The following is a 17,335-nucleotide window of genomic DNA, read 5'->3' as shown; positions in this document are numbered from 1 at the left end:
CACCATTTCCCTTACCAGAGTTGTTTTTTCGGTCCATTCTAACAATTGTGTAGCCATGCAGCTCCACAACAGAGTCGCGATCCTGTTCCATAAACCAGGTCTCAGACAAATCAAGCAGGGTTGTCAGTACTCAGATGTATTGGGTACAAGCCTGTAACTCATCCTTATGCTTTCTACATTGCCATGCATAATAGATGGAAGAGATGTTCTGAAGGGCTGTTTTTTCATCTGATTCCAAATTCCTCCTCTACTCCCACCCTTCCTTGGTTTAGAAGCCTATCCTTGGGAACACGTTGATTGTCATGATGGTGGTATTCCATTGCGGTGTAGACTTGCAGAGCAAAGGGCCAGAGATTAAGCAGGACATCTCTTATGTATGATATCGCAGCTCGCTGTATCCATTGAGGGTTAGGTCGACAGCTTGTTTGGTGCGTTTCACAAAAAAACGGATTAAAACTAAAAACAGCCAAAGTACTGCTATTTGCCTCATTATTAATTTTCCAATTTAATGCCACTAAAAACATGGTTGGTTTAGGTAGATTGCAAAGTGATTTATTCTCGGGATGGAACATTTGTAAAATACCAGGAAAATATTCAACCCTACCACACAGCAGTGGCTGAGTGTGGTGGTTAGGCTTTCATCATATAACTTCATGCCCATCTGTAGAAATCTGGTTACCCTCCAGAGACAAATCATGATTCACCTGTACCAGAATCTATGATGACAACATTGAGTTTTTGCTATGACTGAGCATGCAAACAAATAATACCTCCGATGTCACAACGGTGTAGAACACAAACAGGGAGAACAGGGACAACCGTCACAGATGTAAGAGAGTTCATGAACAGTCGAGGGGTATCCTATTCCATCCATAACACCACAGGTAGTCTAGTCTAGGGCTGCCTGAGCTCAAATGGCACCTTATTCCCTATATAGTAGACTACTTTTGACCAGGACCCATAGGTAATAGGGTGCCATTTGGGGAGCAACCTAGCTGTTAAGAGTCCTTCCTATCAACTTGGGAAAAAAACAAAGAGGAGATGTTTTGTGAACATCACGCAAACCGATGGAGTTACCATGGAAACCAGCCACACACACGGACAGGCAGGCAGGCAGACAGACAGACAGGGGCTGCTGGACTAACTCACAGAGACACATGGAGATAAGTCTGTGCCTCGGAGGTACTGTATAATCTACAAAAGGATCACGACTGAAGATTTCCACTGATCAATAATATCTCACACCACCACTGACAGAGTCGAACAGCCATTAGGAGAGCTAACTATGATGTAGTTCTATTCCTCAAAACAGCAGAATCCCCATGCAAAGGAAAAGGAATTCAAACTTAATTGGCTTTAATTGTTGTTTGTACCACCTCTCCTGTGCATGAAGAAATAACAGAGGTGATCAACTAACAACAGACAGAGAGTTAAAAATCAAAGGTCGGGATTGAGTCATAGGACAGTCATGCTGGGAGGTTAACTCTGTAGGTGCTGGAGCAAACCACTGAATTGCCAGCAATGGATCATATAACACAGCAATAACAAGTAATGAAATAATATCTTCGTGAATTAGAAACTAACACATAATCATATATTCCTAAACTGTCATCTACTGTAGACTGTGAGAGGTTAACTCTGTAGGTGCTGGAGCAAACTGATCTGTTGAAATAGCACATAAAACTTTAGCAAAACTAATAGAAAAAAAACACTTTGTCCATTACAATCTGCTGTCTGGAGATACAGGTCATTCTAGAACCTAGACTACAATTCTAGAATCCTTAAAGTCAATCGAGAATTTAGGTTACATTGTCTGTCATTAGAAAGAGGACAAAAAGCTCTGTACCGTAATTTCCGGACTATAAGCCGCTACTTTTTTCCCACGCTTTGAACCCCGCGGCTTAAACAATGACGCGGCTAATACATGGATTTTTCCCGCTTTCAAAAAATATATATATAATAATAATAATAATAATATTGTGTGACGTGCTCAGTTTTTGGGCGGCATGAAACTTTCATTAGACCAATGAAATTGCCTAACGGGTTAAGGTTAAACAACTTTTTTGTTTACCGTTTAGATTAAATTGAGCGCGCTCAAACTTCCCATCATTCTGATTACGGTAGTCATTTTGTCACCCTCATCATGGCAAAGACACGGAGAAATGCATATGATGCAGCTTTCAAGTTGAAGGCGATTGATCTGGCTGTTGGAAAAGGAAATAGAGCTGCTGCACGGGAGCTTGGTCTGGAGCAATGACTTTCTTGGTAGGCTACTGTTTACTGCTAATTTTAAATTTTTTGTTATGAGCCGTGTTTCGTTAAAGCCTATTTATTTTTGTTACAAGCCTGTTTTGTTACAAGCCTGTGTAAAGTTCATTTGTTTCAATGTACCGGTAGGCACCTGCGGCTTATAGACATGTGCGGCTTATTTATGTTCGAAAGAATACTTTTTTTTTTTTATTCAGTGGGTGCGGTTTATATTCAGGTACGCTCAATAGTCCGGAAATTACGGTAATTTAACAATCTATTTATAAGGTAAAGTTGAGAGACATTATGAAACTGTCTGATAAGGTTTTAATATAAATAATATTACAGAATATAAATAATATTACAGAATATAATAACACTTCAGAACATGAAAACCCCAAAATATGCTGGGGAGCTGCAGCTGTACAGTTGTCCTGACATGATCCTCCTGGAAGAAGATTCCAAAAGAAACCGCAAGCCAACTACATAACGGCAGCTATGGAGCTTCTGATTCACTTCACTCACCTACTCAACAAGAAAACTCCAACATCAGCACTCTTATGTAGTGCATGTAGATACTTGCCTACATCTACTATGAATGCATTTAGATAATATCTACATGAATGAGTTAAATAAACCTGCACTGAAAATGTGGCTGGTATGAAGCCATATTCACCAGCCACTCAGACTTTTGTTTTCATCCACCAGCCACACTGGCTGCATGCCTGGTTCCATAAACACTGTACAGGTCTTACTGTAAAAAAAATATTTAATCTCAATTAGACTAACCTGTATAAATAAAGGTTAAGTGAAAATGAAACGGTTGGTTGACCACACAGTTAATTTGATGCCCTTGTCTGGAAAAAGTAGACAACAGGCGGAGGGGGCAAGGGCACTGTCCAGATGTGTGTGAGTGCGTGTCTCCCTCTACTCTCCCTCCTACACAACAGGTCAAAGTAATCCACTACAAATCCACTACATACGAATAGTGTGCCATTTGGGACACAAACCTCTCCCTGGGCCTCACACGCCTCTCCCTCCTACATTAGCGTGGCCTCAGGAAGAACACAAACACCCAGCAGCTATTGCAACACTTCCCTTTTCAAGGTTTTACTAGGTGGCTCGTTGGTTTGTTGTTTTCCAACATATGCTGCTGGAGCTAAGATCAGGGAGGCACCAGCGGACCAGACAATTGGCTGCAGCGGCGCGTGATGCAATCCATACCAAGAATGCCTTCAACTGAAATGTGTCTTCCGCATTTAACCCAACCCCTCTGAATCAGAGAGGTGTGGGGAGCTGCCTTAATTGACATCCATTTCATTGGCACCCAGGGAACAGTGGGTTAACTGCCTTGCTCTGGGGCAGAACAGATTTTTACCTTGTTAGCTTGGGGATTCGATCTAGCAACCTTTCGGTTACTGGCCCAACGCTCTAAACAGTACGCTACGAATAATAAACAGATTTCAGGTTTCAGACAACAGAACAGTAAAGGCACTTTAAATAATTACTAGCAGGCTCTTAACAAGGATTAGTGGTATTAACCATAGTCTGAGATCAACTATGCCTATGATGTTCTAAAAAATTCTCTATAATGTATTAAGCTTACTAGATGGCGATTCATGAATAATTGCTTAAGCTTTTAGGAACTGTGCCTCTAGGACCTTCAAACTCAACTCTGGGCCTCGAAGCCAGATCTACTGCATTTTGCTTTGTTCCCCTCAAATTAAATCAAATTGTATTTGACACATGTGGAAAACAGTTTAAATCAAAAACATTTTTACCTTTATTTAACTTGGCAAGTCAGTTAAGAACACTTATTTACAACGACGGCCTAGGAACAGTGGGTTAACTGCCTTGTTCTGGGGCGGAACGACAGATTCTTTCCCTTGTCAGCTCAGGGATTTGATCTAGCAACCTTTCGGTTAATGCTCAATGGCCCAATGCTCTAACCACTAGGCTACCTGTACTTCAATCATTCCTCAAACTCACCAGCTGCATTAACTTTCACATATCCTTTTTCACATTGCGCAACGTAAAATACCCATTTTGAATGTTATAGTTTTTTTTCCATCTCTGAGCGATATTCTATCGACTCCTGGGGTCATTTCATGTTTTCATGTGTATCGATGCAAAACTCGTCATACCGGCTGTATTTCTGCCTGCTTGACAGGCAATAGCTCATATATACATGAAATGACCCCGGGAATCGATAGAACGTCGCTCAGAGATAGAAAAACGATAAAACATTCTTAATGGCTGAATCTTTCCTTGAACAGGTTGTTAGCTAGTTAGGTAACATGACTAAATAAGGTTGTTTGTTATCAAATCAATAATTAGCCACCCAGTTTAAAATAGCTGTTTGTAAAAGTATATAAAATGCGTGCGAATTTGTAAAAGGCCGCTCTGGTAATATGGGTCGTCTTTTGTTAATGATGTGCCCTAGAGACGAGCCGTTTTCATTGCTGTAAAGTACTGTGCTCTATTTTGTCTCTCTGACACTCAGAGGCTGTGCGACAGCGAACTTGCAAAGCCTACTCAGAAAGGCCTGTGCTCTTGGTTATACCAGGTGATGAAATTATGCAACGTTTCAACTTTGCTCGCTCTGCGCACTGCTCCAATCTATCAAATGTACATGCAGCAGAAGAACATCAAGGTCTGCATCCCTGCTTGACATCATAGCTAAATTCTATTTTAAAACCAAATGTAATAGATGCGCAGGAAGAGAGGACGGAGAGAACCTGTGAGTGATGGCTGGTAGGGTATGTGGCTGGTTGATTACAGCTGCTACATGTGATACACACATGAAAGTGAAATGGACATTAGTGAATGGGCGCATACAGGAGAGTTGCTGTTGCTTTTTTTTTGACTGAATTTATTAACAAAACTGACTTACATACTTTTTATAACAGGCGCCAGCGGGTTCTTTAGAATTTTAGAGTCGAAAAATTCAGTAGTATCAAATGAAACAGTATTCTAAAATGTTGGCAACGTTTTGGTACCGGTATACCATGCAACACTACAATGGATCCCTAACTGCTTTATGGTATCATGTAATATGAATGGGCATTGTTGAGGGCCATTGTTGACACTGAGGTAATTATTACCTGCAGAATAAGAAGGGCGTTTCCTTGATCAAGGTCAGTTAGTCATGGGCACGGACTGAGTACGCACCTCAGAAAGAAAGCACATTATCAGATCAAGGGCCATATGTATCAAGCATCTCAGAGTAGGAGTGTTGATGTAGGATCAGGTTTGCCTTTTAGATCATAATGAGTAAGATTATAGACAGGGGACCTGATCCTAAATCAGCATTCTTATTCTTTGCTTGATACAAACAGTTCCAGTTGCTTGAAAATGAGGTGTTTCACAGCTTGACAAAGTTGAACATGTCACCCAGGATTAAAGGACTATTGTTCAAGAGAACAATAAAGACAAACAATTCCTGTGTCAACCACACACACACACACACTCATGGTTCTCTCACAGGGGGTGTCTCAAATGGCACCCTATTCCCAATATAGTACACTATTTTTGATGGGCCCTGGTCAAAAGTAGTACACTATATATGGCATAAGGTGCCTTTTGGGACATAACCAGTTCATTACCTGAGATCACCACTGACTGACTCTCCCTGTGTGGTGGCCATGTCAGCACCCTATTTTTACTTAACCTTTATTTAACTAGGCAAGTCAGTTAAGAACAAATTCTTATTTACAATGACAGCCTACCCCGGCCAAACCCTAACCCGGAAAATGCTGGGCCAATTGTGCGCCGCCCTATGGGACTCCCAATCACGGCCGGTTGTGATACAACCTGGAATTGAACCAGGGTGTGTAGTAAGGCCTCTAGCACTGAGATGCAGTGCCTTATCATGCTGAAACATGAGGTGATGATGGTGGATGAATGGTACGACATTGGGCCTCAGGAGCTCATCACAGTATCTCTGCCTGCCCCTACTATAACCCCACCGCCACCGCACTCTGTTCACAAAGTTGACATCAGCAAACCGCTCGACGCCATACGTAGTGCAAAATTCTCTAAAACACTGGAGGAATTTTTGTATTTATTTTATTTTATTGAATATCCGAAACATACAATATACTTGCAGTGAAGTCGCTCAACAACTACATCATACCAGTCATCGAACAGACTCCCATTCAGAGCGACACACAGAGGCATCCAGGGTCAATGCCCTGCTCAAGGGCACGTTGACAGATCTCCCACCAGGCCAAAAAACGTGAACCCGAACCCTCCAAGATCCCCCCACAATTCCCAAATAGCTGTCCCTCAACCATTCGAGACCCCTCACACAGTCCTCCCATAGAAGAAAAATTAAAAATACAATGAATTCCATTCCCCACCCCCAAGAACCCCCCTACGCACCAACAACTAAGAGAATGAACTAAAGAGAAAAAAGAAAAAGACAGAAGAAAACAAACAATGCAATTTTTTTTTAAGTATAAATAAATAAATGGACATCAAGGACAACTAAAATCATAACAGCAAAGCAAACTATATATGTTTGTGTGCATGTCTGGCACTATTACATGTATGTGTGTGTTCTTGTATGTGTTTATTTGAATGAGTGTGTGTATATGCATGTGTACAAACACCTGCACGGCATCAGCCTCAGGCAAACCGGCATTAGTTGTAAAAACACTGCCCCTCAGTGTCATTCAAACATACTTTTTATTATGTTTTAACTTGACTTTATTTTTTTACTTTTATCTCCCACACAGCAACTCCACTCCCACTTGTCTCCAATTCCACATCCCAACCCTCAGCCCATCCCACCCATCTCTGCTAGCCACCCACTTCGGATTTCTATGCAACATATATCTTTCAACTATGCTGTGATGTTTAACGTACAATTGATCTAATCAAATAGAATCCACAGATTGCGAGTTGAAAATAAATACTTTTACAAAGAGGAATCTTATGGTAGAGAAATTAACATGAAATTATCTGGCAACAGCTCTGGTGGACATTCCTGCAGTCAGAATGCCAATTGCACGCTCCCTCAAAACTTGAGACATCTATGGCATTGTGTTATGTGACAAAACTGCACATTTTAGAGTGGCCTTTTTTTGTCCCCAGCACATGGTGCACCTGTGTAATGATCATGCTGTTTAATCAGCTTCTTGATATGCCACAGAGAAATGCTCACAGGGATGTAAAAAAATGTATGCACAAAATGAGAAAGAAAAAGCTTTTTGTGTGTATGCAATATTTCTGGGATCTTTAATTTGATCTCATGAAACATGGGACCAACTCTTTACATGTTCCATTTATATTTGTGTTTAGTGTACATAGGGTATGGGGTACCATTTGGGATGCAGACAATAGCTTGTTACGTTACACAACACAATTACAGACCAACCAGATCTCATTTGACAAGAGTTAGTTCTTTAGTAGAGTTATGACAAAAGGATGTCTGTCTTTAACATGAGGCGCGGAAATTGAGCTTCATGAGCGAGATGGATTGATACGGTTTCTGGTTAGACTATTCCCTCTCCTGAGCACTTCAAGGATGTCTGTCGTGCTTCGGCAGCAGCCCCTGCTTCCGTCACGTTACATCCTTATTCTAAAATGGATTAATTTTATTTGACCAGTTAAGAACAAATTCTTATTTACAATGACAGCCTAGGAACAGTGGGATAACTGCCTTGTTCAGGGTCAGAACATATTTTTACCTTGTCAGCTTGGGGTTTTGATCTCGCAACCTTTCGGTTACTGGCCCAACGCTCTAACCACTAGGCTACCTGCATGGTGGTTAGTGGCTACCTGCCTAGTGGTTAGAGCGTTCCCTCAATCTGCAAACAATACACCATAAAAACAAAGCAAAAAACAGGTTTAGAATTGTATGCAAATGTATAAAAAAAGCAATAACTGAAATATTACATTTCATTTACATACAGTACCAGTGAACCCTAGTCATTCAAGGGTTTTGCTTAATTTGTATTATTTTCTACATTGTAAAATAATAGTGAAGACAGCAAAACTAAGAAATAATACATGTGGAATCAAATAGTAACCAGAAGACAGCCCCATTTCGGAAAAGACCAAGTCCATATTATGGCAAGAATAGCTCAAATCTGCAAAGAGAAATGACAGTCTATTACTTTAAGACATGAAGGTCAGTGAATCAGGAAAAAGTTTATTACACTGCAGTCGCAAAAACCATCAGGCGCTGTGATGAAACTGGCTCTCAGGAGGACCGCTACAGGAAAGGAAGACCCAGAATTACCTCTGCTGCACCTCAGATTGCAGCCTAAATTCTTCACAGTTCAAGTTAGACATCTCAACGTCAACTGTTCAGATGAGACCGTGAATCAGGCCTTCATGGTCAAATTGCTGCAAAGAAACCACTACTAAAATAGGACACCAATAATAAGAAGAGACTTGCTTGTGTCAAGAAACACAAGCAATGGACATTAGACCAGACCAAAGAACAGATTTTGCACTGATGAGTCGAAATTTGAGATTTATTGGTTCCAACCGCTGTGTCTTTGTGAGACGCAGAGTAGGTGAATGGATGATCTCCGCATGTGTAGTTCTCACCTTGAAGCATGGAGGTGGTGGTGTGATGGTGCTTTGCTGGTGACACCCTCTGTGATTTATTTAGAATTCAAGGCAGACTTAACCAGCATGGCTACCACAGCATTCTGCAGCGATATGCCATCCCATCTGGTTTGTGCTTAGTGGGACTATCATTTGTTTTTCAACAGGACAATGACCCAACACACCTCCAGGCTGTGTAAGGGCTATTTGACCAAGAAAGAGTGACGGAGTGCTGCATCAGATGACCTGGCCTCCACAGTCACCCGACCTCAACCCAATTGAGATGGTTTGGATGAGTTGGACTGCAGAGTGAAGAAAAAGCAGCCAAAAAGTGCTCAGCATATGTGGGAACTCCTTCAAGACTGTTGGAAAAGTATTCCTCATGAAGCTGGTTGAGAAAATGCCAAGAGTGTGCAAAGCTGTCATCAAGGCAAAGGGTGGCTACTTTGAAGAATCTGAAATATATTTTAATTGTTTAACACATTTTTGGTTACTACATGATTCCATGTGTTATTTCATCGTTTTGATGCCTACACTATTATTCTCCAATGTAGAAAATAGTAAAAATAAAAACCCTGGAATGAGTAGGTGTCCAAACTTTTGACTGGCACTCTCTATAAATAAAAAGGTGTTTTTTAATTTTAATACATTTGCAAAAATGTCTAAAAACCTGTTTTCGCTTTGTCATTATGGGGTATTGTGTGTAGATTGAGTAAAAAGGTTTATTTAATACATTTTATAATAAGGCTGTAATGTAACAGCATGTGGAAGAAGTCAAGGGGGTCTGAATAGTTTCTGAATGCACTGTAGATACTGTCTAGTTCAGGAATAGATTGATAATGTCTAGTTTGACAATATGGCCACTTTGGAGATATCAAAAATACATGTATTCTGCTAAGTGGAAATGAGCAGGGCGACACTGATAGGGAGGTAGACGCAGAGTAGTAGTAGGGCCGGGATAGGTGCCCACACTGAAGGGTGACGTGTACGTGCTGCAGGCGGCAGCATTACCCACTAGACAGCCTCAGGCACACTTCTGAGATAGATTGATATTGTCTGGTTTGACGACCTGACCACTTCAGATGATTTAATTGGCAAGCTGAGGTGAACTACTCTACGTTGGAGACCTGAGGTGACCTACTGGACGGGGGTACCTGAGGTGAACTACTACTTTACATTGGAGACCTGAGGTTAACTACTGTATGTTGGTACCCGAGGTGAACTACCGTACGATGGATGGTAGCACAATAGTATAATGATGAACAAACAAACATTGCAGGCAGAACTAGAACGTAAGACATTCTACCATGTGGAAGGAGGGTGAGACCTGTGCATACAGTCTGACAACAGAATAGAACGGATGCAGGATACAGATAGGACAATTCTTAATCTATGCCTACACTCAATCTATGCCTACACTCAATCCTTCAGTATGTAAAATGGGGTGATGTAAATGTAAAAATAAAACCAAATAAAATCCACCCAGGATTTTAGTTTCATTTAGCCATTTTGACAAGCTAATTAAATAAGCCTTGTCCAAGCCAGAATTGTCCATTTTGATTTAAGTATTGGGTCAATAAACATTTACAATTCCTTCACAACATAGGTTACATAAAGACACTGGCTTGGTTCAGCCAAAGCGTTGGTCAGTTACTGTCAGTCAATGTTATGAAACACTTTCAGTGAGGCCTAAGTTTCTCTCACTCACTCACTGGTTCACTGTCAAGTCGGAGAGGTGCGAGAAGGGGGCCAGTCAGAACCAGTAGCCGAGCAACACACAAATTGTTGATGAATTGTCAGTCGCGCAACAGAATCTCACACAAACTGGTCTGATGACATTACCCAATCTCAACTCCCCCCTTTCAGTTTAATGAAAAAGCTAGCTTCACATTACTATTAGGGTTTTTTCAACTCTGTCCAACTCGCTCTCTCATCCCGTCACATAGGCTGAAACCAAACTCGACAGCGTTTAACATCCAAAACAAGTACAGAGGTGTTAGTCGAGCATTTGATTTGTTGCAATGCTGCTAGACAAAGGCTGTTTAAGAGGGTCAACTCCCATGCCTAAATACATTAATGGTGCATAGTGTTGGTGCAAGAGTAGGTATAGGCCTATTTCATCACAAAGTCTCAAGAATTCTACTACACTGACTCTTACCAGCTTTTTAAATAGTTAGTTAAAAGATCACGAGTGGGTCACCAGGTGCAGACGGGGTGAATAGAAACCATACGCAGAACTCCAGAGTGTGACCATTTAGTCGTATTTTGTGACCTTTTAACTTGGCTGTGCGAGTTTCATTTTTAATTGCTTGCACTGGTGCGATCTGCCCATTCCACCTCAATCAAAAAGTCCTATTTTTGGGCAGATAAATTCATGAATTTGTTCAACAGTAAAGTGCATTATCCGCAAGATTCCTGTAATAAGTGTCTGCCCTGACAGTGTGCCTGCCCGTTTCACTGGGGCAGGCTGCTGTAATGAACGAGCCTCTCACTCGCTCTCCCCACTCATGATTGTAGAACATTTAAAAATGCAATTGCGGGGGAAAATACAACTTTGGAAGCAACTAGTTGTCCATATTAAAAAGAGAGGAGTGTCTCAACCTTCTGTAGGTATAGTTGTTCTTTTTCAACTATCATTACTGTGCTCAAAGCACTGTTCTACAATCAAGATACCTGATATGGCTTTGAAATACGGAGGGTGTGAAATTACGCATCGGCCATCGCAAGTGAACTAGCCTCATTGCACTTACATGGCTACTAGCAGTAGGTGTTATATTTAGAGTTAGCCATCTAGCTAATGTGTTGAGTTTCTACTTCCTCAGGTGGTGAATTAGCACCAACTGAATTAGAGAAATAATATATTGTTAACGTACATAAAGATGAAGGCAAATTAATCTCTATTTAACAAGACATTCTGGAGCCCTATTTGACAGTAAAATATTTTAAGAAATAGGCTAATTGTCAAGCCAAAATGCATGACTATCACTGGATCAGGTTGCATATCAAAATATTTTGAATCATGCATTCCTGTTTGGACGTGTTAGATGAAACAACTTATACAGAAAAAAATAAACGCAACATGCAACAATTTCAAAGATTTTACTGAGTTACAGTTCATAAGGAAATCAGTCAATTGAAATATATAAATTAGGCCCTAATCTATGGATTTTACATGACTAGGCAGGGGTGTAGCCATGAGTGGGCATAGGCCACCCACTGGGGCCACAAATAAGACAAATAACAGCACAACAGTTGTATGCAGAACGGCATCTCGGAATGCACAACTCGTCGATCCTTGTCACAGACAGACTATTGCAGCAGACGACCACTCTGGGTTCCACTCCTATCAGCTAAAAACAAGAAACGGCTCCAGTTGGCATGCGATTATCAACACTGGACTATTGAGGAGTGGAAAAACATTGCCTTGTCCGAGGAATCCCGGTTCCTGTTGAGTCATGCTGATGGCAGAGTCAGGATTTGCTGTAAGCAGCATGAGTATATGGACCCATCCTGACTGGTGTCAAAAGGTACAGACTGGTGGCGGTGGTGTACTGTCGTCCAATCTGCAGCAACTGAGTGATGCCATCGAGTCAGCATGAACCAAATACCCTGTGGAATGTTTCCAACTTGTAAAATACATACCCCAAAGAAAATCAGGTTGTTCTGGAGGCAAAGGGGGTCCCGACCCAGTACTAGATGGGTGTACCTAATTAACTGGTCGGTGAGTGTAAACTGCCCTCTTTTAACCTGTTAGGGCTAGGGGGCAGTATTGACACGGCTGGATAAAAAACATACCCGATTTAATCTGGTTACCACTCCTACCCAGTAACTAGAATATGCATATACTTATTACATATGGATAGAAAACACCCTAAATTTTCTAAAACTGTTTGAATGGTGTCTGAGTATAACAGAACTCAAATGGCAGGTCAAAACCTGAGAGATTCCTTTACAGGAAGTGGCCTGTCTGACCATTTCTTGAACTTCTTTTCCATCTCTATCATTTACTAAGGATCTCTGCTCTAACGTGACACTTCCCACGTCGTCCATAGGCGCTCAGAGCCCGGGAAAAAACAGAATGTCGTCATTCCAGCCCCAGGCTGAAACACATTATCGCCTTTCTCAAGTGGCCGATCAAGGGACACGGGCTTATGCGCGTGACCCCGACCGCCCCCGCCTTTGGAATTTTTTCCTCTGTTTGCCGAAAAGGAGATTCCCTGTCGGAATATTATCGCTTTTCTACGAGAAAAATGTCGTAAAAATTGATTTTAAACAGCGGTTGACATGCTTCGAAGTACGGTAATGGAATATTTAGAATTTTATTGTCACGAATTGCGCCATGCGCGTGACACTTCTTTACTATTTCGGATAGTGTCTGGAACGCACGAACAAAACGCCGCTATTCGGATATAACGATGGATTATTTTGGACCAAACCAACATTTGTTATTGAAGTAGCAGTCCGGGGAGTGCATTCTGACGAAGACAACAAAAGGTAATCAAACTTTTATAATAGTAAATATGATTATGGTGAGTGCTAAACTTGCCGGGTGTCTAAATAGCAAGCCCGTGATGCCTGGGCTATGTACTTAGAATATTGCAAAATGTGCTTTCACCAAAAAGCTATTTTAAAATCGGACATATCGAGTGCATAGAGGAGGTCTGTATCTATAATTCTTAAAATAATTGTTATGCTTTTTGTGAACGTTTATCGTGAGTAATTTAGTAAAATGTTAGCGAATTCCCCGGAAGTTTGCGGGGGGTATGCTAGTTCTGAACGTCACATGCTAATGTAAAAAGCTGGTTTTTGATATAAATATGAACTTGATTGAACAAAACATGCATGTATTGTATAACATAATGTCCTAGGGTTGTCATCTGATGAAGATCATCAAAGGTGAGTGCTGCATTTAGCTGTCTTCTGGGTTTTGGTGACATTATATGCTGGCTTGAAAAATGGGTGTCTGATTATTTCTGGCTTGGTACTCTGCTGACATAATCTAATGTTTTGCTTTCGGTGTAAAGCCTTTTTGAAATCGGACAGTGTGGTTAGATTAACGAGAGTCTTGTCTTTAAATGGCTGTAAAATAGTCATATGTTTGAGAAATTGAAGTAATAGGATTTTTAAGGTTTTGAAAATCGCGCCACAGGCTGGCAGTGGCTGTTACGTAGGTGGGACCTAGCCCATAGAGGTTAATCTCCGTCTTTGTTGGGAGGGCAACAGAAGCTAGGTTGTTCGTACCATGTCCATCCTTTATCCTTACCATTCATTTGAACTAATTTGTTTTATCCAATCTCATTCAAATCAGTGTCGTAAAAAACCTGCAATTAAAGTGGTTGGTTTGACATAATACTTTAAGGCCAAACTAACTATTTTAACCTCCGTCTTTGTTTACTCACTGTTGTACATGTGCATCCGGTTCCTTTACCATTCATCCTTTACCATTCATTTGTTTCAACCAATTTCATCCAGTGCTGTGATAAACCTGCTGTGATTTCAGAAAGTGTCTGGTTTAACATTAAGTACCCTCTTTTAATCTGTCATTTTGTTAACTAATTTACTGCTATTTGCAACACAACAGTCAATCTAGTGAATCACACAGTAATGTAGATGGCTAATACATGTACATGTCTTGTAATAATGACTATTAGTGAGTGAATGTGTGGCGTATGTGTGTTGGTGTGAGTGCTGAGAAGTGTATGTCTGCGTTAGGCTGTGTGTACGTGTGTGTGTGTTGGTGGGGGTGCTGTATGAGTGTGTAGGGATGCTGAGAAGTGTTTGTGTGTGTGCGCGCGTGCACTCTAGTCCTATTCAGAGGGGCTACTGAATACAACGGTGACACAACCTAACTTACTAACTAGTAAATAGTTACCCTACTTTTTGTTCATGATCATGTCATCCCAATTACTCTGTTACCACCCCTGGTGTGTGTGTGTTTGTGTGTGCTCACTCAAGTACATGGGCGCCACCTTACTCTTCAGTGTAGACTCCCAGGAGTGCATAAAATCAATATACATGTTAACAATAGGACCACCTGATTTTAAATTAATGGGTTTAACATACTGTATTTGTTTTATTCTGTACCGACTAATTAGCATATTCATATGCATCTGATTTGCATAAGGCCATATTTTTTTATTCTAATTTCAAAAATTGTTTCAATTTGTTACAAACTCTCAGTTATGCATAAAGCATGTATATTTGTTAATAATATGACCATTGGCCTCAAATTAATGTAATTATGCATTCTGTACTGCCTACTGTGCATATTAAGTGCCTAATTGTCATAATATTACATATACATTTCATAAATGTCAGAACAATATGACCACTCCATCTTAAGATATTGGACAAAACTGGTTGAAATTAAGAATCCATACAGGTGCTTTGGTGCCTTTCTGACAAGGGATTATCATTGACCTGTCCACAATTGTTTTTTTTTAACCTTTTCTGATCACGTGAAAATAAGATCTCAGCGATGGTGAGTCTACACCCTCATGAAATAAAGTGTTCTGTGTCCTGAAAAGCTGTACTATATGGAATACAAAGTATAACACAAGAACCAGGGTCTCATTTTGAGCCCTAACACCCTACCCCTAATCAATTTGTGATGTACATTGCACCTATTTGATAGCCAAGCACATTTATGGGATAGACATGAACAATTGCAGGTTGCAAAGGCATTTTGGCCAGTTTAGGTGGTTAAGTAATTTTTTTACTAACCAAAAAGTCAATAAAATAGACCTTTGTCCGTTTAAATCTAGCGTATGTAACGAAAAGGTTGGCCTTGCTGTCATCATAGCGGATATTGATGTCAAAGCAGAGCCTTCCAAAAGCAAGTTAAGTGACACTCTTAAATTAGGTACAATTATGCAAGTGAACACAGATGAGTAGGGTGAGAAGATTATAACTAGGTACTTACTTTCTGTATTTTCTCCATTCGTTTGCTGACAATTCCATATGTAGACAGCAGTCACAAAAACCACAAGGAAAGTCCGCTGACACATATTAAATCAATATCCGACCGACGACACAGTCGAGAGCAACTGGGTTTGAATCCGTGTCTACTCGGTTAAAACTAGCTTGCAAGTGGTTTGTTAGCTAAACCACGAGAACCCACAGGTAAACAAAAATAAAAACATGCATTCCGGAAAAATGGGCGGAGGGAAGTTAAGAGTCCAACGTGTTCACTAGCTACCTGGTTAGCCACTGCTAGTTATCTGTACAGATCTGGTGGATATTCAAAATCGCCACAAACAAATGCAACAATGTGATTCATTGTGGACAAACGAAGCTAAAGTCTCACTTGCCAATAACTTGCATGGCATTTTGTCTTTTCAATTGTTCTTGATTCAATCCAGTCTCGAAAGTCATAGAACAGGCCAAGGGGAGTAGCTAGCTAACTGCTAGCTGGCTGTGCAGCAGGCCACAACGCAAGTTAGTGCGATTTGATACCAACTCACAATTGAATTACGCTTTCGGCAACACTCGCTATGGCGCCGTGTATCTACTTCGGAAATTGCTTATTCCCTTGCATTGAAAGAACAAAAGCCACAGCTAGTGATGTGCAGCAATTTCTCTCGTGACGCAGTCCCGCATTCTGTAGCTTCCCTTATGACAACTTCAGGTTCATGGCACGCGTGGCGTACTAAACCAAATCCACGGGTCACTGAGTTTCACGCTCACCGCTGGTGTCTTTCACAAAAATACCCCAATAATAAACGCAAAAGTATTGCGATTACTAGGTCGTTTACTTAAACTCATCTGAACCTTGTATGGAGAGAATAAATAATTAAACCGCAAACTCGATTCGGTCAACACTAACATTAACGAGACAACATTTACTGTCAGACTTCGCCGTTGGTCAAGTTGTTCGCACTATTTCTTCGCAATAAAGCGCGTTTAGGTGATTTTACATGAGGGATATCTCCCTTCAAAATGACCACATGGTTATTGCATAACGACAACAGCAAAAAATAAAGTCGAAAACTTATATTTTAGGCTCCCACATGAGAGGTAGATTGTTAAATCCTCTTCTCTGCCTCTCCTCCGCCAGTAAACAAAACCTGCAAGTGAGCCAGCTGGGGCTAAAGGGAAATACGGACTGGAATATATTGGATTAGGCAGTTAGACTAAAAATACTGTAAAAACCTATATTGCATCTGTGAATAGGCTACAAACGAGCGGGGGTCATACCATGGATCATCTTTACTACTATAACCCATAGAAACGCATTAAATAACACATTCATAAATGGAAAAAAATAAAGAAAAAATTAATCATAAGGAATAAGATTTTTAAGTGTCTGTCCTATATTTAGAATACGACCGATTTTCGGCACGTCTTAGAAATAACGCTATAGCTTGGCCACCTTTCACCGCAGATGCGGAAGGCCGACACAGCTGGGTGTGAGAGATTGAGATGCAGCCCATGGAGAAAAAAACTGATATCTCTAGTTTAAATGTACTGATTTTGATGGGGATTTTTATTATTATTAATTACTTAGATTGACGCACCACTACGTCAA

At 40.7% G+C, this 17,335-nt stretch overlaps 1 protein-coding gene across 1 annotated transcript in view; it reads right to left on the bottom strand.

The window, feature by feature from the left end:
- The window catches only part of LOC106600510 (insulin receptor), a 95,827-nt gene extending 78,933 nt beyond the window's left edge, over positions 1 to 16,894 (bottom strand). The window contains exon 1 of the mRNA XM_014191920.3: positions 15,731 to 16,894. Within this exon, the coding sequence (XP_014047395.1) occupies positions 15,731 to 15,815 (85 nt within the window). The 5' untranslated portion in view covers positions 15,816 to 16,894. The remainder of the gene's footprint in view (positions 1 to 15,730) is intronic.
- Positions 16,895 to 17,335: the final 441 nt, after the last annotated feature.

Source organism: Salmo salar, chromosome 03, assembly GCF_965601325.2.
Source record: "Salmo salar chromosome 03, fSalSal1, whole genome shotgun sequence".
Lineage (NCBI taxonomy): Eukaryota > Metazoa > Chordata > Actinopteri > Salmoniformes > Salmonidae > Salmo > Salmo salar.
The sequence above is the reverse complement of the archived record's forward strand: the minus strand, read 5'-3'. Positions and strand labels throughout refer to the sequence as shown.